The sequence below is a fragment of the Dioszegia hungarica genome (assembly GCF_025882075.1).
Source record: "Dioszegia hungarica strain PDD-24b-2 chromosome Unknown MKK02contig_16, whole genome shotgun sequence".
Lineage (NCBI taxonomy): Eukaryota > Fungi > Basidiomycota > Tremellomycetes > Tremellales > Bulleribasidiaceae > Dioszegia > Dioszegia hungarica.
Window position 1 is genome coordinate 808881 of NW_026515773.1, and position 20981 is coordinate 829861.

Sequence of the window (20981 nt, forward strand, 5' to 3'; positions counted from 1 at the left end):
CCTGCAGATGAGTGGGAGGAGGGGCGGAGGCAGGGCAAGTACCCCGAGTCTGCGTCGGTCTCGGCGGCGTTGCGGCGGACGGAAGCAGACATGCGGAAAGACACAGACGTGATACGGAGGGAGTTGGAGAGCCTACGGCCGGTCGTCGTGCACTACCATGAAGTGAACAGTACCCGTCACTCTACCTCGACTGGACACCAGGCCACCGAGGGGACAGCATCGTCTTCCCCGCCCGAGTGCGCCCGCAACGTACTCGACACCGAAACCGGCACCGATCCCTTTCCGGAGAGCCTACCTACTGTCGCACAGGCAGAAGGCATCTTCGTCCCACTCCCGCTCTTAGTCGTCCCCCATGACGAAGGCGCCATCCTCACGAGTCACTCCAGCTTCGCCGAGCAGACCCTCTTCTCCCCTGTCAACAGCACGAACACCCTCGCGGATGCAGACGGATCGGAGCATAAGGCGGAACCGGCCACTACATATCCACCGGTGGGTGACACACCGGAGTCGGCGGAGGAAGATGATGGGCTGCACTTCACCCCGTCTCGGCGGAAACGGACCCCCTGTGTCACGACCACCTCGCGTCCAGACGGTCTATCCCGGTCGGATCAAGCCCCCAACTGCACCGATACCGATCCGGTGCCTGTCTCTCAGACTCGTCCATCAGTAGACCCGCGAGATTGTTCGGCTCCTCCCTCCCCAACACCCGGGGAAGCCGCTGTACAAGCCTGGAGCCACGACGTCCAGCAAGCTCAGGGCGGCAGCGACCCGGGCACATCGTCGTCTCATTCCTCGCCCAGCAGCCAGGAGGACCAATAGAGAGAGATCCAGTAGGTCCAGTCTATGCTATAGTTCCGCGGCCGATCGCTTACTATCAGATTCAAACCGCCACGATTCGATGATATACCCTAGCTCCTTCCTCACCTGCTTGATACCCCGCTCAGTCCGACACATTCTCTAGGTCTTACACCTCCACACTCGTTAAACCCTCGCAAAGCTGTACACTTCCGTAGGCCTTTGTATCTGTAATTGTACCTGTGTACCCATCTGTAGTGCATGTATGCCGCCGTCTCGTTTGTGGTACCAGTAGCATGTGAAACAGAGCAATATTACCCCAAGAGGCAAATCTTACGGGTTACGTCATAAAGAAGCGACTGATTTCGCTTTCTCGCTCGATTTGGCGTCGCTGAGTCTCCATCTGTCTTTCATCCCATCCCCTATTTGCCGTACTCCACACATACTCCAGGCATTCCCCTATCACCTCGTACGATCCCTCCTCCCGTACCCAGCGATTCCCGAGCCAAGCGCAACAGCCCCAAAGGTCGGGCTCTTCCTGTCTTGGGCGTTCAGGTCAACCGAAGTGATTTGCGGTTTGGTGATATCTCTCTTTACAGCGCCTGGGCACAGACTGACCAGTCTACAGATCAAATCCGCTCCCTTTACTCGTTGGGATCGCGGTGCTATCCTTCCCTGTTCACGAGCTTGGACCACACCCAGCCCTACCTCTCCCGGCCCTCACCTCGCTCTTCTCCTCCTCATCCCCCCAGCTCTTTGCCCATCCCCTACCTCGCTTTCGACTCGCACCCTGGTCTACTCAGGTCCTCGAGAGGAGTCTCCTCCATCAACTTTGTCTCTCTTCTCGACTACTCACCTCGACGAGAACATGGGACAGGATACGTACCTGAACAGACCCGCGCGAGAATCGTATCTCTTGTAAGTACCTAGAAGTCACGAGCCGTGACTAGTGCTGACAGCACTGTAGATCTGATGGCGAGGTCGGCCCCGGCCGCAGCTGGGGTCACACAGGAGCAGACAAGATAAGGACGATGCCGGCGCGGAAAGTTGGCACCATCACCGAGGAAGATGGATTCAAACGCGCATGCCGGGCCTACGATTACGTTCTCGACCGCACCAAGGAACTCAAGGGGGACATCCTCGTCTTCTACTCCCCCGGATGCGACGATGTACACTTCATCCCTGCAGACAATTGGCGAGAGGTGAGGAGCCAGCTCACATACCTCGATTTCGGATCCGTATCGGCGGCGCTCGGGCGGACAAGGAGCCGGGTCGATGGGTATCGGGACGTAGGGACCATCCTGCGTGCCCTGGAACGCCGAGAGCCTGCAGTCGTCGCCTATCATCCCCCGTATCTCAACACCTCCGTTAGACCTACCCCGCTCAGCCGCACTCTGGCGAGGATCAGCGCACGCAGTGCCGACCAGGTCACCTCGGCGATCGTCGCTCCCGGAAGGGATCAGACCATGGCAGATGCTTTCGCCAGCATGTTCGGACGCCCCTCGCCTCTTGCGCCCAACGAAGATGCCGAGAGGCCCGGTTCCCGCCAAGCGAGGCGTCGTGTGCTTCGTCGTGGCAGCCAAACCTGTTCAGACGAGTCGCACGGAAACGGGGAAAGGCGGCGTCCGCTGGTCTCCGACGATCTCGCTCTCCGTCTCGAGGCTGTCCGTCTCGAGATATCACACTTCCTTCAGGATGGGGGAGGGAAACAAGTAAGTGGGAGTCCAGAGGTGGAGAGGGAGGTGGCTGATGAGCGGGACGCCGCAAAGAGGGAGGTGGCAGAGAGGGACGGGGCCGAGCGGGGCCAGGCAGAGACGGGCGCGGTGGAGAGGGAGGCGGCGGAGAAGGAGGCGGCAGAGAGAAGGGCTGTAAGAGCGGCGGCGGCAATGATGGCGGCAACGCGACGGAATCGGCGCCCTCGAGTCGACCCCATCCTCACCGTGGGCGATCATCATCCTGGCATTGCACCACAAGCGTCCGCTCCCGTCGTCGGTTACAGCCTGGAGCCGCCACCCAAGGCTGACAGCCCCGTCGCCCCTACCCAGTCCTCAGACTCCCCTCCAGGCGCGGACGGTCTCAACGATCGCAATCGAGCCTTCTTGGCAAGCATTCCCACCGTCAAGCCAGGCTCAATTCCTTCCCCTCCATCTGATACCTCGCCCGTCGTTCAAACAGCTGGCGCTACTACTGTCACGACTTACCCCAGCTCAGCTGCCATCCAAACCCTCATCCCGACGGCTGAGACCAGCGCGAATCCCCTTACACGCGTCACATCCTACGTGAAGACTGCCGCCCTCGTTACCGGCCCGGCGCCAGAGTACACCGACAAGGCTCGACACGACCACCCGGTACCGGCGGGCCGGATCCCTTCGCTTGTTCACGCCTGGAAGCACATCTGGCAGCCTATCGTATCATCGCCCGCCCTACCCATCGCCGCCCGGCGCACTCAGAGGACTATAGCTCAGGTGGAAGAGACATCGCCGGTCGGAACCCCTTCGTACTCATCGACCGCTCAGCTCGGCATCCAAGTCTGGACGCGCAATGTCCACGACGCCCTCGGGAACAGAACTGGGTTCGCTCGCTATTTACCCGAAGTCTACCCTGAGTCAGAGGATGGAGATGATCCATAAGGGTAGGCCACTGTCTCGACCGTTGAAATGGCTGTGCGCTAACGTATAGATCTGCCACCACTCGCACGCCGCCTGTGATAATCTCACAGTTCCCGCTCAGTCCGGCACACTCTTTCGGTCTTACACCTCGACTCTCTTTACATTCTCGGCTCTTGTAGACGTTGGCTAGCTGTTGTGCTTGTAGGTGTAGTTGTAGTTGTTCGCCCCAATGTAGTGCATGTAGTCTGCGTTGAGCCATTGACCCACCGCGGCATACCGCAGGTGCAGGTGAAACATGGCGGAATTGCTCAAAAGGGCAACTTCCCATGCGGTTACGTCATAAAGAAGCGACTGATTTCGCTTTCGCTCGCTCGGTGTTCCTCATCCCTCCATCTACCCCTCTACTCATCCTCTACCTGCGATACCCCACCTACCCACATCGCTCACCCAGCATCGTCGCTGCATCCAGCCCCATCCACTGCCTCGCCCTCCATACCCGAGCGAGACGCTGCTGTGTCAAGGTCGAGCCAGTAGATCAGCTGCGCGTTGATCAGGTGATCACTCAAGACACAGAGTATCTGAAGGTAACATTCCAGACCAAAGTGTACTTGCATCGAGCTGACCCGTAGCCGCAGCGTGATAGCATCATCTTGTCTCTGAGACGGCCGCAGACTCCGGCCTCAGCGACTGCGCACCTATTGGAAAGCGGTTGATTCGTTGGGTAAGCCTTTGTCAGCCATAATCGAGTCTCATTCTTACGCGTCAGCGTTCCGTCAGATCCCCCTCGACCATTTCACAATGCACGAATCATCATCTCCCACCCCGCCTCTCACCTCCGACACCTCCTCTCCGCCATACACACCCCCCGACTCCCCATGCTCCATCACCATCTCCACGATCGACGTCGACGAAGAATGGGACAAGATGTTCGACGAGGCGATGGAGAGGCCGGTATCTCCCTCGACCAGTATAGACTACCTGTTCGAGGACGAGGACGAGGATACAGAGGGAGGAGGTACCGACGCGGGGAAGGGCGAGTACGGACTAGGCGAGACCAAGGAAGGGAAGCAGTCCGCTGGCAGGCGAGCGACCGACTGGACTGCGTCATTCGCCTACTCTTCAGCGCGCGAGACCCCTTTACCAGCGGTGGTACCTCACTCTCCCTTACTCGCGGCGCCGAACGTGTCTCTCACTGCGACTCAGCCCATCTCCGGCACTCGACCCGTCATTCCCTTCCCCGCATACAAACCCGACCGGATCCTCCCGGCAGTCCCGCTCCCTCCCACTCACCCCACGAGGCGACAACACTGGGAAGCGAACCGACGCCGACAAGGCGTAGTCATCGTCCCGGTAGAGATGCCCGCAGCATCCCTGCCCCAAACCATCCTGCCGATACCGACGGCTCCACCGACGGCTCCACCGGCGTCTACGGCTACGACGGACGACGCTAAGATGATCGATGTAAACCTGCTGCTGTCGATATCCACCCCATCCCCACGATCCTCACTTACTCTTACGCCTACTGCCAGCCACCCACTGCGACACCACCCATATCAGAGGGACGATCGCGGTGCGTCGCCGGCATCCAACAGGCCGAACGACCCCCTCCCCATCGGTAGTCGCCACACCTTCCCTCCTGACTTTGGCGGACAATGGGCAAGCTTGGACCGCTTCGGACGACGGAGGAAGTGGTGGGAGATCTGAGGCTGAATGGAGTTCGGTCAATGCTGTTTCTGGGTTTGAGTAGTCAACTTGTAGCTTGTAGCCCGAGATCAGTACCTGGACAGACTAGAGGGCCAGATGCATACACTCTGTATTAGCAGACTGGACTCATCATCCCCTCTCCTTCTCCGGATCAACGCGGTTATTCGAGCGAGGATGGACCCCGTATCAGTCGAACAGCCGGAGCCGTCACGAAAAATACTGTGCATCACACGTGATGGGTCCAATCACAATAGCTTGAGCTTGCCCGTGACGGTGTTGATGAGTCTTGCCGGACCGCTGTGCATCATCAGCTGGTTCAGATCGCTGAGCAAGCCGCACGTCACTCACGGTCCAATGCCCAATATCGTCTTCGAACCGGGGGCAACCTGGGTCCGACCTCTGTCGCGCAATCAGCTATATCCCTGTGCTGCACTTTGTGTGGATGCTTACGCGTCCTGTATGGTCCTGGCGCAAAGGTTCAGTCTCCTCGCCTGAGCCGCGAGCGATTCGAGCTCCTCGGTGGTCGCACATCTGAGGGCGATTTTGGGTTGGCTTTCAACGTCAGCTTCAGTCCCTCTTACACGAGAGGTAGAACAATAGCTCACCCTTGAGCTTGCCACTTCTTATACAGCTAAATAATCAGCCTCGACCCAGCAAGATCACAGCAATTTGAGCTCACCCTTGGGTTTTGCGCCTGTAGCGTCAAAGCACACGCCAGCGTCGCATGACCCGCCTGAGCAGCCACCTTCCCCTTCTGCATCTTCAAGCTGTCATTGACAACCAGCACCAGCTTGACCTCCTCTCCCATCCCCGCCTTGACACTCGCTATATCCGACGAAGACACCGCGGCCGACTCATCCTCGCTGTCTGATTCAGGGTTGGTTGCTCCCTCGCTGTCGCTCCCGGAGTCCGAGTTGGCCACGCTGGGAGCGGCGGACGCGCCAAGCTTGCGCTTCTTGTTGGAGCTGGCGCTACCGGAGGAGAGGACGGGCGAGGCGGAGCGAAGGTATGAGTTGGCCTGGTAGCCGAGGGCGAAGGCAATCAGGGAGATGATTATGGGCTGTACGAGGTCTGGAACGTCAGAGAGAGTCCCACGGCTCGGAGACAGAGAGGCTCACTATCCATCCTGATGTTCCTGGCTATGCTCATGGTGCTTACTTCACTGACGTATAAGGTCAAAGCATGAAGGAGTCCAGCTAAAAGAAGTTGGCGTTCTCGCTGCACCAAAATCGGATGTACGTAAGCGGACTTGGCCCACCGAACGAAAGTCGATCAAGGAAGTCGAAGCTCCCTCTCTCCTTCATTTCACTATATACAACATGGCAGCAGCGACCACCTCAAGAGCTACCTTCGCCACGCAGGGGACAGTGTCAAACCCGCTGGATCTGGCGCCGCAGGGAGAGCACGTATCGGTCGACCTCGCAGTGGGGAAGAGCCAAAGGAAGACGGTCAGGCCGAAGGTCAAGGTGACCTTGACGAGCTTGACTACCAACAACGTGAGTCTCATCTGCCTGTACAGAAGGCTATAGGGATGCGGCTGTACAGGGCAGAAGGCCTTGCGAGGCAGCTACGGCGATCAAGCATATCAGCTGACCTTCTTTAGGCTGGAACTCTACGTAAACTCAACTCGGTTGTCCTCCCCTTGGTCTACTCAGACAAATTCTACAAGGAGATACTGGATGCTACGCTTGACGATGTGAACAAGCTCAGTGAGTCATACTCTGTCTCCAGTGCTGGCCGCGGCAGCTCGAAGGGGCCAAGGGAAATGGAGGATTGCTATGATCTGGCTATCGCTGTCAATGTGGAATGATGCTGACATCACAGTCTATTACGCCGATATACCTGTCGGTGCTATCTGCTGTCGTTTTGAAAGCCTCACATCAACTGCGAAGGAGAAGCCACCAACACTGGTCATCCTGACATTATCGTAAGTCATCACAATCTGGACGCGGTTTGCTGTTGACTCCTCTCTTGATCAGAAAGGAGAAGACAGCTCCCATCTGGGGGACGCCCTTCCTTCATTCAGGTTCTCAGCTGACATTATAGTGTTCTTGCCCCGTATCGCTCCCTGTCATTAGGCACAGCCCTCCTCCGAAACGCCCTCACTGCCTGCCTCCACCCCGCGACCCCCGCCCCACCCATTCCCTCGGCAGACAAGGCCAACACCCGCGGCTCGCTTACCGTCGCTGCACCACGGAAGGTGGTCAAGCGGGCTATTGCCCATGTTCAGGTCGGGAATGACTCGGCGAAGCGATTCTACGAGAGAATGGGATTCAGGGAAACAGAAACGTGAGTTTCCCATACTGTAAAAGCCGCGCGAGGTAGACGACATCGCGAACATAGGAGACGAAGAGGCATCTGTGCGAATTGAGGCTGACCTGGTAGCATCAAGAACTTCTACTCGAAAATGCAACCAAGCGGGGCGGTCCTGATGGTTTGCGACGACATCGCGGCGGCACTGGGCGAGACCGCGAATGGGACGGCCTAGAGATTTTTCGGCCCTGAAGGATCTTCGCACGGAGAGAAAATCAAGAGATGCGCTGCATTTGAGGGACGAGGTGGCTAGCAAAGAAATCAGGTGGGATCCTCGGGTCGGATCTATGCCGGACATTCATCTAGGAGGGACACGTCCAATCATGGCCACGGCGTGTCGCATGGCGCCTGCTTGCCTATCAACAACATCATGCATCTAATATTATGCCACATAGCCTTGGATCTGTTCCCACTGCGTTGTCCCCTGGCTCGTGGCGCAGTGTTCGCGATCATGCGACAAGAGCCAGATTCGGCATCCTATCCCACCTTGTCAGCAGCTAGCTCCCAGCTCCGCATTCCTCACATTCAGGATCCCCCGGAACCAAACATCTTGTCACCGACAAAGCAGCTGCAGCAGCAACAGCAACGCTCTCGGCTCTTGCATCTCTACCTTGACATACCCCAGCTTCTTCACTTACAATGGCGGTAGATACGGCGTACCAACCTCCATCTCCAGGCTCCGACGATGTAGACGCTATCTCAGAGGATGACCGCCCCGGACCCTCAAAGCGAAAGAGCAAGACCGTCAGATCGAGGGAACATGGCGCGGACGAGGTGAGCTCGACACTCCCGCCATTGAGCCTATGGCGGCGATCACGTCAGCGCTGATATGTACAGTCGGGTAGGCAGGCGTGGGAGGGGATGTATAAGCGGTCGTGGGACGTAGTACAGGAGGACGCAGAAGGCGGGTTGCAGGCCGCTGTGGATAGCTTGATAGCGAGGGGAAGAAGGAAACGGTAAGCTGCCCATGTTATACATGCCCCTTAAAGTCGCGTAGCTGATCGTCTAGAGCCCTTGTATCGGAGACTCCACTGCGAAGATCTATCATCCGGCATCTGTTCATCATCCTAGACCTGTCAGAATCAGTAAGGGATAAAGACTTCAGACCTACTAGGTGAGCTTATGGTTCCTGTTGTGGTACACGAGTGGAAGCTGACCCTTCGCAGGTTTGATCTCCTCCTCACATATCTGCGGACGTATATTGTCGAATGGTTCGACCAGAATCCACTAGGCCAGGTCGGGGTGGTACTCATTCGAGATAGACTGGCGGAGACGCTGGTGCCAATGGGAGGTGAGCTTCGTCTCTATACTCTGTTCTCAGCCGGAGCGCAAGCTGACGCTCTAGGTAATCCTCAGGATATCCTTGCGGCTCTGTCAGATAAGCGTAAACTTGAGCCATCTGGCGAAGCGTCCTTACAAAATGGTCTCCTGATGGCCAAAGGCGGAATGGCGTGAGTGCTGAGACAACTTCTTACAGGCAGAGGGCGTCCTGCTCACAACGTAGCCATCTACCCTCCTCTTCCTCCCTCGAGACCCTCACCCTCTTCTCCTCCATCTCCACCTCGGACCCAGACGGCTCCTACAGCATCCATCAACTCCTGAACGACCTCGTCCAAGCCCGTGTCCGGAGCAGCATCATCAGTCTCTCGGGCGAGATCAAGATCTGCCGCCAAATCGCTGAGCGGACAGGCGGGAAGTTCGGCGTGGCGATGGACGAAGATCATCTCCGGGAGCTCATGTGGGAGAGTATACCCCCGCCGGCACAGACGGTCGCGGCGAGCACGATGGGCGTACGGTCCGCTCTGGCTGCAGGCGGCTCCAAAGGAGCTGTCGGGAAGGGGAAGCCACCTCCCGCTGGAGATCTGATGATCATGGGCTTTCCGACGCGATTGCCTACTGGCGGAGAGACGATGTGCGTGTGTCACGGGCTGTTGAAGAAGGGAGGGTACATGTGTCCCCGGTGCGGGAGCAAGCTATGTGACGTGCCGACGGACTGCGAGGTGTGCGGGTTAATGGTCGTCAGTAGTCCACATCTGGCTAGAAGGTCAGTTTACAGTGCATGGCCTCATTGCATTGACCAAGCTGACACACTAGTTTCTGGTTCCTCTTCCCCGTCGCCAACTACGACACGCTACCCTATGATGTGGGCATGCAAGAATTTGGCTCGCTATCGCCGACCTGCTCCGGTTGCGATGTCGACTTCCCGACCGTAAGTCTACTCTGCAAATCTCAGAGCGGGGTTGCCAGCTGACCATCGTAGGTGGACGAGTTAGGCTTGAACATGGGCGTCGCGGCGCAAGCGGATGGTGTGAGCCCTACAGGTAGATATAGGTAAATCCTTCTGCATAATGTTGGTGGATGCAATGCTCATGATTAGATGCGCAAAGTGCAAGAGCGACTTCTGCGGGGATTGCGACCTGTACATCCACGACACGCTACATACATGTCCAGGATGCTCACAATGAGCTTTGCCGGCTGAGAGTAGAGCTGCCGATAGTGGGAAGGACTATAATGCATACATCTATATGAGTTGAACTGTACAATGGCGGAAGGAAGAGGCTGCTCGGTCCCGCAAGCCATTGCGTGACGAGCCAGGCGGGGATAAGACAGAGGGTGACGGATCTGATGAACCGGGTAGACAGACTGAGTCTAGTACTTGTGCCGTGTGGAGTAGTCTATGAACGTCAGCTGAGGGCATGCGGCTACTGACGAAGCTTCCAGCTCACCTTTTGGTGCCACCACCAAACCACGACCCTTCGATGCACCTCGATATACCGTCTCGATAATATCCACCATCTGCGCTAATCAGCATGGACCCGCGGAGCAAAAGGGCCGAGAAGCTCACCTCCTGTTTATCTGTAATGGGCCAATTTCTGAGAGGTTAGCTGGTCTCTAGAAGGGGCGGATCGGGCGTGAAACTGACATTTTGTTGTTGTTACCAGTCCCCAGATCGATCATGATGTGTTTGTTACTACCAATGTCAGCTGATGATCTCTCACTATCTGCCCAGATCTTGGGCCTGAAGTGGGTTGGGCAACTTACCGGAAGAAGAACATCAGAGTGGTATTATCGTACAGCTCGTACATTTTGTTGAAATCTGGTACCTCGGTTATGTCAACTGTATGGTAAGCAGGGCACTCTCTGGCAAAGGTCCAGTCTCCTGCGATGTCCGCCACTCTGCCTTTCTCGGCCTCCCGGCCAGTGCCCTTCCCTCTTCAGTCTGTCTGAGCGAGGTCGACACCGGCGCGGCGCCTTTCGTCTCCGCCCGTCGCTGCTCTCTCATCCGACTCTAGCCACTGCACCTGTCACACACTCAGAGAACATTCCCATTGAGGTGTTCCTCACCTCCATATCTCAAGAAGACTCACCCAAGTAGATCACACAGAAGTTCTGCACCTTCTCGCTAACCGAGTACAGAGACTCATCCATCGCCATACAGTCTTTATCGTAATCGTGCCCGAAGCGCATGCACACAACGCGGTCTTCTTCCACCATGATCGCTTGGTCGACGTGCCATCCCGAGTGGAGACTGTCCATCAGCTCTAGCTCGAAGGTAGCGAGCCTGAAGGAGGGGAGGGGAAGACATACTGAGTCATAAAGTACGACATCTCGGCTGATTTCTATCGTTGTTAGGCTAGCTGAGAGACCTTTACTGAGCCGGGATAGCTTAGAATGGGCTTGTTTTGTCTTTGTGACTGCTCAGGGGAGACGCTGATGAGGCTATTACTGTGTAGGTATATGTCTAAAGGTAACGAGCAATAGCTAGAACATCTCTGTTTGGGTGGCAAAATTGGTCCCGCTCACGAGGAATGAGGAGTTGCGTCCCGGGCCTGATCGAGATCTCTGCGAACATGATAACGATGAGCTGGAGAAGAGGATGGCATGGTAAACCCAGACCGGATGTAAGTAGCACATCAACAGAATCTAGCACGCGAGAACTGCATGATCGGGAAATTTCTATTTACTTCTTGCGGATTGGTCACATACCCTACACCCCTCACTGGACAGCGGTGAACCGCTTCTCAGCCTCTTCGAAGTTGATGACATCCCAGATAGCCTTGAGGTACTGGCGATCAGCATAATGATCCGACTCGAGACAGCATAGAGGAAATCTAGGCTCACATCAGGCTTGACGTTCTTGTACTGCAGGTAGAAGGCGTGCTCCCAGACATCGATGCCGATAATCGGGACGTGGGCTATGTTCTCAGCTTGATTCACGTCGTCGGACGAGGCGGGAGGTCTGAAGGTATCGTGGTGATGGGGCTGTCGTGGAGTAAGCGAAACTTACTGAGCAGCGGGTCCTGGTTGGCAGTCGTAACAACCTCCAACCTCTTCTTTCCCTTATCGTACCCGAGCCATCCCCATCCGGAACCCTGCACAGCGGCAGTCTTGGTGTTCATCTCGGTCTTGAGGTCCTCGAGCGATCCAAAGTCCTTCTCGACCTGCTTGACGAACGTGGGCGCGGCGTCCGGCTTGGCGGAAGAGGAAGAGGAGGGAGCGAGGTTCTTCCAGAACAGCTGGAATGTCAGCGACATGCTTTCCTGCTGCCATGTTCGCTCAGAACAGGGTATGGGAGGGCGGTAGATATCATAAGGGACATTGACATACCGAGTGGTTGCTGCTCAGTCAGCAGATACCCTGTGAGAAATCCCGAAAGGAAGAGACTTACATGTGCCCACCACCGTTGAATTTGAGGGCAGCCTGAAGACCGAGCTGTCCCTTGACATCTCCACTCGACTGGAACTTGGCCAGACTCTCCTCAGCGGCGTTCAGGCCATTGACATAGGTCTGGTGGTGCTTGGTGTGGTGAAGAGTCATGATCTCCTTGGAGATAGACGGCTCGAGCGCCTGTGGAGTCAGCCGCTGCCTTGCTTCGTCGGAGAGATTCTCGTTGGTCGCTGTAGCTATCTACTCACATCGTAGCCGTACGGCAAGTCAGGCAGGGAGTGCTTTGCGCGGACCGAGGACATATTGACAATGTTCCGTTTGAGCGAGCCGGAGGATGCGCGAAGAGAAGTACGGATGAGAGCGACCATGATGGGTGATTTCTGCGTGGTGAGGGAAGCTGTGCGAAAGGAGCGTGTATGCGCTATTGTTGAGCTGTGGGGAGGACAAGAAAGGTCGCAAAAGAATGAGTCTTTAAAAGTGGACCCGACGGTCAGCCATAGCAGCTGCAGCGGGGCGGCGGCGATGACTCATGGTTATGACGTAAAAATGTCCGCCAGTGTGGCGGCCGGCGGAGCGTGTGGCGGCGTGACAGAGTGTCGCCGCGCATGATGAGAGGGTTGATGCCATGGCGTCTCCGCAGCCTACCGTGCTTAAGGACTCTGAGATAGCAGATAGAAGATAGATGGGTACCGCAGATGTGAGGAGATACGCGGACTGTGACTGTGAATCCTGAACAAGACCCCCGGTCCAGACCGGTATTCCGCTGTCATATACAATTGTATGACAATCCAGCCCAGGACTCCCATAGCAGCCCCTCAGCATTAACCATTGGTATCACGTTCTTCCCGGAATTATCTAACAAGTCGCTCTAGACCTCTCCCATCTCCCAGAGACGCTTCGCAGTAGTATGCTGAGTCTTGACACTCTCGCCGCTTGTCCCACGATCGAGGTGCTACAACGGCGTTGCAAGCTGCAGAGAATGGTCAACAGCCGAATCTGCGCCCTCCATGGGGTGCGTAGATGTCAAACGGCCCGCCGTGTCACAATGCACCAGCATTGATCCGTGACTAGCGAGACCGAGACGGAGCTCCTCGCAGAACTTGGTCGCCATTTGCTTGACGCCATGCTTCTTGAAATTGATCTTTTGTCCAGGCGACGTAGCACCGGTCACTCGAGGATTTGGGCCCTGCCCGGGCGCTATGCTGTACCGGTCTTGCTCGATGTCGTCAGCCATATGAGTCTTGGCGGCGAAAGGAACCGGGACAATGGTATCAGTCACAATCGCTGAGTCGTACCGCAGAGCACATTCCTGCAACCTCTGGTAGAAGCCACACATGACCCCTTGTCGAGAAAGATGGGTCTCGGTGTACTGTCGCTGCTTCATCTTGCGAGCGAGATCCCTGTCAGCATTGTCCAAGGTCGGTCCTGGGGCGGTCCAAATCGACTGTCCTCCCTCAGAGATTAATGGTGTTGACTTCGTGTCGGGCTCTCTCTGTGGCTGATAGTTTCTATGATCTAGCAGATCATGTTCGACCGGGGATACGACGAGGTCGAAGGAGCGGTAGGGATAAAGAGTGCTCAAGCTGTTTGGCACAGCACCCTCCATGACATCGATCTGTAATGGTACTCCGTGCGCCACCGGTCCCAACTCAGACTCGATCCAGTTTCTCCATTCTGAAGAGAACAGCTTGCAGCGCGCATCCTTCTGTTCGTATGACCTCAGCTCCTCCTTGAGCTCGTTCAATTTTCTTGTTTTCTTCTGCGTGCATCTCGCTTGGGCTTCCTGATCGTAGACCTTTTTTTGCTCTCTAGTCATCGTGTTGTAGGTGACTTGCGGCGGGACGAAGGATGCGGGACCGCCTCGGCTCTGCACGACCGCAGAAGTGCCTGCGTGCAGCGACTGAGACCTTCCTATCGCTCCCCATAATGGCCGCGCATCTGTGGTGGAGGCTGCGCTCCTCTCCATCTCGTCGGCCTTGCTGCAGACTGACCAGACGAGTATTGCGCTCGGATCAAAGACATAGCCCCCTATGACTGGGTGCCATTGTGACTGATCGCAGGACGCTTGAATTCGAATGGGCCAGCCCGGTCGAATCTGCGTGGTAGCCCCCCTGACACACGTACCACAACCATCGTACAGCTTCCAATCGGGATGCGTCCTTGACCTCTCCTTCCACCATGCCAGCTGCTGCGTGAGGTCGCTAAGCTCCTTCGTTTCTCTGAGGCGTTGCTGTCTCTTCGTCTCCGCGTTCGTCTTTCGCCTCGTAAATTTTGCTTCGCCGACCTCCTTGGGCCCCTTGTGAAGTGCGAGCTTGAGCTCGTCTTGTGTTGTGTGTACGGGAGCGACCGTGCTGCCTGAATATGCCAAGTCGACAAATTGAGACGCAGGGCGATCCTCTGCTTCACCGAGAGAAGGCTGTGATGATGGTGTCGAGTTGCGCATGATCCCGACTGGCTGGGTTGCTTGTCTGCGGAATGAGGACCAGATATGGTGTTGCGGAGGGAGGGGAAACGGATCAAGTGATGAGTAGAAGGCTCCTTCTGTGGATCCCTCGGTGCCGCACAAGTACAGTTGCTGACTGCTCACATCAGAACTCCGCGCGCGGGGCAGGTTTGAGCTTTGTGATCCCTTGTCTCGCGCAAAGAAAGTCGCTCAGGTGGAGTTTCAGCACATGGTCCGCCCGCTGGCGACTAGTTACCACACGCCAGAGCCCTCGTGAGCAAAGTCCCAGGTCAATCAAGGCAGTGGTGAGCGTATGTCATGGCTTGCATATTTATGTCGATCATCGATCACCTCTTCTCCTCTCCCCCTCGATCGCTTCGTTACTGTATCGCCATAGAAATGCAGATTTCTGATTTTCTTCTATGCACACGCCACGCGCCCTCTTCGCAGTTCTTGGCGATTACGCCGGGCCGCGCATGGCCGCCTTGAGAGCCTGCACAGCATCAGCTATCGCCACCTAGCACAGTCATGTGTGGAACTCACCTTCTCGAGGTGCTCAATGTCGGTCGTCCGGGTCGCGTCGATCCGCTTCATGGGTCGACCAGTCGACTCCATGATGGTGTCGATCTCGCCCTTGCTCCGACCGTCGTGCGCGAAGGTGACGGCGCAGCCCTTGCGTCCGAATCGACCAGTCCGCCCTGAGATATCAGCATGATCCCGACCACTACTGTAGTAGAGACTGCACGTACCAATCCGGTGGATGTAGGTCTCGACATCCGGCTGGAACCCGCCCTCGGGACCGAGGTTGGGGACATCATAGTTGACGACCATGTTGACCTGCTGAATGTCGATACCGCGTGCTACGACGTTGGTCGTAATGAGGACCTTGGTCTTGCCATCACGGAAGCCGTCGAGGATGCGGTCTCGATCGTCCGACGCCTTTTCACCGTGCAGCGAGGCGACGGCGTGACCGTCCGCGGTGAGCCGCTCAGCAATCTCGTCGGCGGTGTCACGTTTCTATCAGATGAGCTCGCGGTTCCAACCACTTGGAGGGAGTTCTGTAGCTTACCTTGCAGAAGACGATACTCTGACCGATACTCATGACGTCGTACAGGTTGCTGAGCGCCTCGTACTTGGCCTCCTCGCCATCGCAGAGAATGTAAAGCTGGGTGATCGAGCCCACCGTAACTTCCTCCTTCTGCAAGAAGATCTGGTTGGCTTCCGGCGCGAACTCCTGGGCGAATTCTCGGACTTCATCGGTGAAGGTAGCCGAAAACAGGACGTTCTGGGTTCCGGGCGGAAGGAATCTGGACATCAGCCCAAGCCCAGCTCGCATTGCTAAAAAACATACCGCTTGATCCGGGTAGTCTGGTCACCGAGCCCCTGCATCGCAATCATCTCATCCGCTTCGTCGAGCACGAGCATGCGGATCATCTCCGGGTCGAAGATCTCGACGCCCCGACTGAGCATGTCAAGGATGGAACCGGGAGTACCGATGAGGATTTGGGCGGTGATTGCATGTCCTCGGCGCCAGCTTCGGGGAACGGCGAGGAAGGTTTTGGCGTCGGTGAACTTGCAGAGGTCGTCGACGACCTTTTGGATCTGCCGCGCCAGCTCTCGGGATGGAGCCAGGCAGATGGCCTGTTAATCAGTACTCATCACGTGACAGCCCTGATCAGACGTACCTGGGGAGTCTGGATGTCCTGGCTGATACGGGAGAGCATATTGAGGGCGAAGGCGGCAGTCTTTCCGGTACCAGACTGACTCTGGCCGATAAGGTTGCGGGGACTAACTCGTCAGTCACATTCCTGGTAATGTAGACCGAGACTAACGGGTTGTTCAGTAACAGAGGAAGAGCGCGCTCTTGGATCTTGGAGGGCTTCTTGAAGCCGACACCGTAGATACCCTTCTGGAGATCAGGGTGGCTGCGCCGTCAGCTATGATCCGGTCGAACGGTAAGAGGGCAAGTCTTACAGGTTGAGCTCCTCGAAGGTTTTGATAGAGTAAAGGGGTGAGTCCGGGTTCTCCTGCATGTCTGCCAATTTGACCTATGTCGTCAGCCAATAAAAAGTTGCCCACCTGACCGTATCTACTCACCTCAACGGTGAAATCGTTGAAAGTCAACCCAGCGTCCTCGACTTCCTCAGCCAGAGCTGCCTGGTAGTCCTCGTTACGCCCTCGCCGACCTCCGCCTCCGCCTCCACCTCCACCATAGTCGCCGTAGCCACCACCGCCTCCATACTCGGACTGGGCTTCGCCAGATCCAAGGGGCGCTCCCCATCCGGAGTCACCACCCCCACCCCCACCTCCGCCGCTCGGAGGCGCGCCCCATCCGTCGTCCGCCCCACCACCGCCACCGTTATTGCCGCTGTCTCCGCCGCCATTGCCCCATCCGCCGTCGTCTACAGAAGCGTCAGCTCATCTGTCACAGTCGGAGGTCAGATGGTACACGCCGGCAGATCGGAGGAGCTATCTATGGAGCTCGACAGCATTCCGGGAATGTAGGTCCGCCCATAGCTCATGACCCTCGTCATGTGGAGTGTCGGCACACCTCTCCGTATCCTCCATCAACCTCCTTCAAACCCTGATTTTGCCGAGATTTGATGGAACGCAGAGATCGCCCGTAGCCACGTACCGTTCGCCATTTTTGGTTCTTGTTCTTGTCGTGAAGTTGTTGAAGCCGAGTTTGCCTCGACCGAGGTAGATGCCCGTCCTGCTGGAGAAGCGGCGCGTTCAATCTGAGCTGACGGGTCAGCTCTATCGAGAGGATTTTGATGAGAGGTCAAAGACTGACGCTGATCGTCTTTTGTCGATAATTCAGATATGCCAGTAGCTAGAGCTGAGGCTGATCTAAGTGAGCTATATAAGACGAGGAGGTGTAAGGAAGGAAGATGATGGTAGACAAGGTAGAAATTTAGAGGAGGAAGGTTGATATAAGCTCGAGGGCGCGGATTAATATATTGTGGTTGGTCAAGCGGTCCGTGCGTAAAATACTGTAGCGTGTTTTGGGTGCGGCCTGCAGGTGGGGGCCCACCTGGTCCAGGGCCAAAGCTCAAAGGCACCCTTCCCCCGGCGACCTCGGACACACAGAAGCTCCATCTCCGACGCCGAGCACCGCGACTGATCTTGCTTTCATACCTCGTCCCACGAGTTCGCAGGAGTGTATGAAGGTAAAGCTCACCGTCGTTCCCGCCGGATTGTGCGCCCCTGCTGGCTGGGGCTGGGGCTGGAATGGCCATCTTCGCTTGGAACTCCGTCTCGTCCTCATCATCGTTGTCGTCCGCCCAAGACTGCGAGGGCTTATTACGTGTGTGGCCGGACATCTTATACACGGACGGTGCGGTGAAGCGGAACGACTGTTCTGAGGAATGTGGAGCTGTAGGCGCGGCTGTGGTCCGAGCGACAAGCGGATGGGTAGAGAAACCGACACAAGAATAGCTTGAGGAACAGGGGCGCGTATGTACAGGATACAGACCGAGAAGATACTGATTGCGGATAGATCAACAAGGCGAAGCCGGCTAGCCCAACAAGCTCGCATCAAGGGGGCTGGCCAGCCAGTTGTGCGGGATCAGATCGCCCAAACCTTGTTCCCGTCTCCTTACACCCCGTCCTCCGAGGAAGCCCATGATCGTCGCGGTGAGAGCAACTCCCGGACATTCAGAGCCAAAGAGCGCGTGTATATATACCATCACCTACCAGAGATATACCTTGGCCCTAGAACAAACACTTTCCACAGCTCCTCGTCCCATTCGCACTCCCCGCCGCACCGCCTAGACCCGTATTCCTTAGGTCGCAATTCCCCAAAAGAGTGCTCCCGCATACTCCCATAGGCATCTCGCCGCGTGACGAGGGGTTGTTGTTTAGCTTTAAGTCGGATAGGGCGGAAGGCAGAGCGGAGGGGGAGGTCGAGTATTGGTTGGATTCGAGGTATCTGGTTCATCAGTTCGCAAATCCGGTTCGGGGAACGGTAGCTGATGGAGGACTTACAGAGTCTTCAAGCCCGATAGACTGAGGAAGGAGGGGATCTGGCCAGAGAGAGAGTTGTACGAAAGATCTCTAGCTGATCAGCCTATATTTTCACTTTGCCGGCGCGGTATGAGTACAGTCGACTCACAAATAGGTCAAGCTACTGGGTAGATTCGCTTCTGTCACATTGCTGAGCAGCTGACCGGTCATGGCTCTATATCGTGTCAGCTTCCCTCCAGTCACCTTTGCGATGTGCAGCTTACAGTGTCAAAAGCTTCCCGTTAGTCCGCAGATCCGGTACTCCACTACCCAAGATAGGATTGTTGGCTAAGTACAGCGTATTCAAGCTCTGAGCAGGCTTGAAGTCTATCGAGGCGATTGGGCCTTGGAGAGCGGTATCGCTGATGTCGAGCGTGACGAGTGTCGGGGAGATGATAGATGCAGGGAAGGGACCGGCTGGTGGCGTCAGCTGCGATCTCTTGTATGACGAGTATCAGATCTCAGGCGAGAGAACACATACAAGGAATCGAAGAGTTACCCTTGATGCGAAATGTGGTGAGGGTGGGTATCTGCCCAATAGTCGTCGGGAAGCGGTACGGGACATTCGGGTATGTCAAGCTTCTGCAGCGTGTCAGCTTTCTCATTCACCCAGCTTATAACGACAGCTTACATGTCCGTCACCCTTCCCCTCGGATCGCAATTTATGCCCTTCCACCCACACGCCCCCTTCCCAGTCCATCCCAGCGCCTCAAATCCACTCCGATTCCCCGCTGCCACCACATCCATCAGCGTGCAGTACTGGAGCGCTGCGCCAATGCCGGTCGAGTTCCCATTGACGAGCGGGGTGGTAAAGTCGTTGGTCGTGCCGAGGAGGAGAGGTGTGCAGTCTGAGCATGGGTACGGAGCGGTAGAGGAGGAAGTGTAGAGGTCGAGGCATGTCTGGAGGGTACGTGATGTGGAGCTTGGGGCTGGAGCGGCGGTTGTAGCTGATCCAGAGGGAGGGATGGAGGCTGAAGCGCTGCCAGACTGGGTCGGAGCGGGGTTAGCGGAGTTGGTAGAGTTGTCCAAGGGAGAAGGCGTGGACCCGGTTGAGGACGCTGGTTTGCGAGTGAGGAAAATCGCCGCGAGAACGATGGCGGCAATGACGAGGAGAAGGATGAGTAAGAGCAGGCGGAACTGTCGCGTCAGCAAAGGTCATTCAGGCAATAGCGGATCGACTCACTTTATGGAACATCCTCTTCATGAATGGCAACTCCGCTACCTCCTCCTTGCTCCTCCTCGTCCTTCCCCATCCCCAGCACTCCCTCCTCCGTTCAGCCTTTGCATACTTCCTCAGCGCACCACCCTTGACGTCACGCAGATCCTTGACATCGTATCGCTCATACTGCCTCCTTTCGGCCCCTCCGACCATTTCCTCCTTCTCCCCGATATGCCCCGGCGATCTCCCTCCCTTCGGGACCGGACTTCCTAGATCAAGCGCCGACCGCGACCCCAACTGCAGCCCTACCCGCCTGAACCGGTCCATCTCTGCCCCTTCTCGCTCGCGCATATCACGCACGGCCCGCGCCGTAGGGTCGTCCCGCCTCGGTAAGAGCGGAACGAAGCGAGACAGCCGCTTTGCCTTCTCGAGCATCGTCTCGCGCTGGCCGCGTCTGCCCGATATGGTATGATGAGTCGAAGAGGGCGAGGAGCGGAGGTACGTCGGCGTGAGCAATACGTGCTGGAGGACCGAGTCGTAGACCTCCCCTTCTTCCTCTGGGTTCTCGCCTTGGATCGTGTTCCGCCTCTCCCCTTGCCCTTGCCGCGAGTCATGCGATTCCACCAGGCCCCGGGGTATCACCTGCCCCGGCCGGATGTCCACCTTGCCGCCTTGCCACGAGGCGTACCGGTGTCCCGACTCGACGACGGCTATTTCGAACGGGTCGTCAACGACCGCTTTGGCCTCCCGTTTCGCCTTGCTCTTCTTTAGAGCCGGTGGGAGAGGAGGAAGGATAGGAGGCGAGACGGGCGGACGTGACCTGGCGAATGGCGAGATAGGGGATGGGGTAGAAGGGGTACCGAGGTCGATCTCCCTCGAGGCCGGAGCACCGTTGATGGCTTGCTCGGTAGGATAAGCCGCGCGAACCCGAGTGAGGTCGATAGGGGGCGGCCGTCTGCACTTGGCAGGTGACCCGCCACGCTCCTCCGAGGGGAGCATAGGTGTCTCCGGATAGCTTGTAAGCGGGCTGGCGTATTGGCTGATTATCCGGCCGTTGCCCGAGGGGCCCGCGCTAGTATGCCGTGAGGACAGGTGGGTGTCGTACCGCGGAACCGAACGGAGTTGGAGTTCGGAAGGGAGGAGCGGCTGGGGCTGAGAGATGTGGAGAGGGGGATGTCGGGAGGGGAGGAGCGTGAGGAGGGAGAAGCGGGATTTGAAGCCGGGTTGACCGTTGGTGGGCTGGGAGGGAGGCATGCCTGGCTGAGATGAATGTGTCGAAGAGAGC

General features: G+C 57.0%; 10 protein-coding genes across 10 annotated transcripts; 4 read left to right on the plus strand and 6 right to left on the minus strand.

Annotated features, from left to right (window-relative positions):
- Nucleotides 1-1826: 1826 nt before the first annotated feature.
- On the plus strand, nt 1827-3425 carry MKK02DRAFT_38393 (uncharacterized protein; the record flags this gene model as incomplete). The annotated part of the gene is made up of 1 exon (XM_053090079.1): nt 1827-3425. The coding sequence occupies one exon, from the start codon at nt 1827-1829 to the stop codon at nt 3423-3425; it is 1599 nt and encodes a 532-aa protein (XP_052943513.1).
- A 777-nt stretch (nt 3426-4202) lies between these two features.
- On the plus strand, nt 4203-5108 carry MKK02DRAFT_38394 (uncharacterized protein; the record flags this gene model as incomplete). Its single annotated transcript, XM_053090080.1, has 1 exon — nt 4203-5108. One exon carries the CDS (start codon nt 4203-4205, stop codon nt 5106-5108), a length of 906 nt encoding a protein of 301 aa, XP_052943514.1.
- Nucleotides 5109-5353: 245 nt separating this feature from the next.
- MKK02DRAFT_38395 (peptidyl-tRNA hydrolase PTH2-domain-containing protein) lies at nt 5354-6257 on the minus strand (the record flags this gene model as incomplete). Its single annotated transcript, XM_053090081.1, has 6 exons — nt 5354-5405; nt 5457-5507; nt 5559-5660; nt 5714-5739; nt 5788-6179; nt 6227-6257. 6 exons carry the CDS (start codon nt 6255-6257, stop codon nt 5354-5356), a joined length of 654 nt encoding a protein of 217 aa, XP_052943515.1.
- Nucleotides 6258-6427: 170 nt separating this feature from the next.
- Nucleotides 6428-7596, plus strand: MKK02DRAFT_38396 (acetyltransferase; the record flags this gene model as incomplete). The annotated part of the gene is made up of 5 exons (XM_053090082.1): nt 6428-6604; nt 6712-6817; nt 6933-7035; nt 7155-7397; nt 7494-7596. 5 exons carry the CDS (start codon nt 6428-6430, stop codon nt 7594-7596), a joined length of 732 nt encoding a protein of 243 aa, XP_052943516.1.
- Nucleotides 7597-8060: 464 nt separating this feature from the next.
- MKK02DRAFT_34598 (Ssl1-like-domain-containing protein) lies at nt 8061-9886 on the plus strand (the record flags this gene model as incomplete). The annotated part of the gene is made up of 9 exons (XM_053088976.1): nt 8061-8195; nt 8259-8377; nt 8431-8535; nt 8588-8712; nt 8767-8872; nt 8926-9465; nt 9516-9630; nt 9682-9752; nt 9799-9886. 9 exons carry the CDS (start codon nt 8061-8063, stop codon nt 9884-9886), a joined length of 1404 nt encoding a protein of 467 aa, XP_052943517.1.
- A 184-nt stretch (nt 9887-10070) lies between these two features.
- On the minus strand, nt 10071-11029 carry MKK02DRAFT_38398 (thioredoxin-like U5 snRNP-specific pre-mRNA splicing factor; the record flags this gene model as incomplete). Its single annotated transcript, XM_053090083.1, has 7 exons — nt 10071-10096; nt 10148-10217; nt 10267-10294; nt 10345-10392; nt 10464-10539; nt 10790-10950; nt 11010-11029. The coding sequence occupies 7 exons, from the start codon at nt 11027-11029 to the stop codon at nt 10071-10073; spliced, it is 429 nt and encodes a 142-aa protein (XP_052943518.1).
- Nucleotides 11030-11418: 389 nt separating this feature from the next.
- MKK02DRAFT_38399 (Manganese/iron superoxide dismutase) lies at nt 11419-12457 on the minus strand (the record flags this gene model as incomplete). The annotated part of the gene is made up of 6 exons (XM_053090084.1): nt 11419-11487; nt 11544-11617; nt 11710-11938; nt 12030-12039; nt 12091-12269; nt 12338-12457. The coding sequence occupies 6 exons, from the start codon at nt 12455-12457 to the stop codon at nt 11419-11421; spliced, it is 681 nt and encodes a 226-aa protein (XP_052943519.1).
- Nucleotides 12458-13041: 584 nt separating this feature from the next.
- MKK02DRAFT_28517 (uncharacterized protein) lies at nt 13042-14532 on the minus strand (the record flags this gene model as incomplete). Its single annotated transcript, XM_053087572.1, has 1 exon — nt 13042-14532. One exon carries the CDS (start codon nt 14530-14532, stop codon nt 13042-13044), a length of 1491 nt encoding a protein of 496 aa, XP_052943520.1.
- A 460-nt stretch (nt 14533-14992) lies between these two features.
- MKK02DRAFT_34601 (putative ATP-dependent RNA helicase) lies at nt 14993-17855 on the minus strand (the record flags this gene model as incomplete). The annotated part of the gene is made up of 10 exons (XM_053088977.1): nt 14993-15025; nt 15076-15230; nt 15282-15549; nt 15602-15839; nt 15884-16173; nt 16218-16320; nt 16365-16457; nt 16507-16580; nt 16630-16900; nt 17671-17855. The coding sequence occupies 10 exons, from the start codon at nt 17853-17855 to the stop codon at nt 14993-14995; spliced, it is 1710 nt and encodes a 569-aa protein (XP_052943521.1).
- Nucleotides 17856-18246: 391 nt separating this feature from the next.
- Nucleotides 18247-20950, minus strand: MKK02DRAFT_38401 (uncharacterized protein; the record flags this gene model as incomplete). The annotated part of the gene is made up of 7 exons (XM_053090085.1): nt 18247-18463; nt 18520-18588; nt 18647-18712; nt 18762-18954; nt 19019-19119; nt 19169-19674; nt 19721-20950. The coding sequence occupies 7 exons, from the start codon at nt 20948-20950 to the stop codon at nt 18247-18249; spliced, it is 2382 nt and encodes a 793-aa protein (XP_052943522.1).
- Nucleotides 20951-20981: the final 31 nt, after the last annotated feature.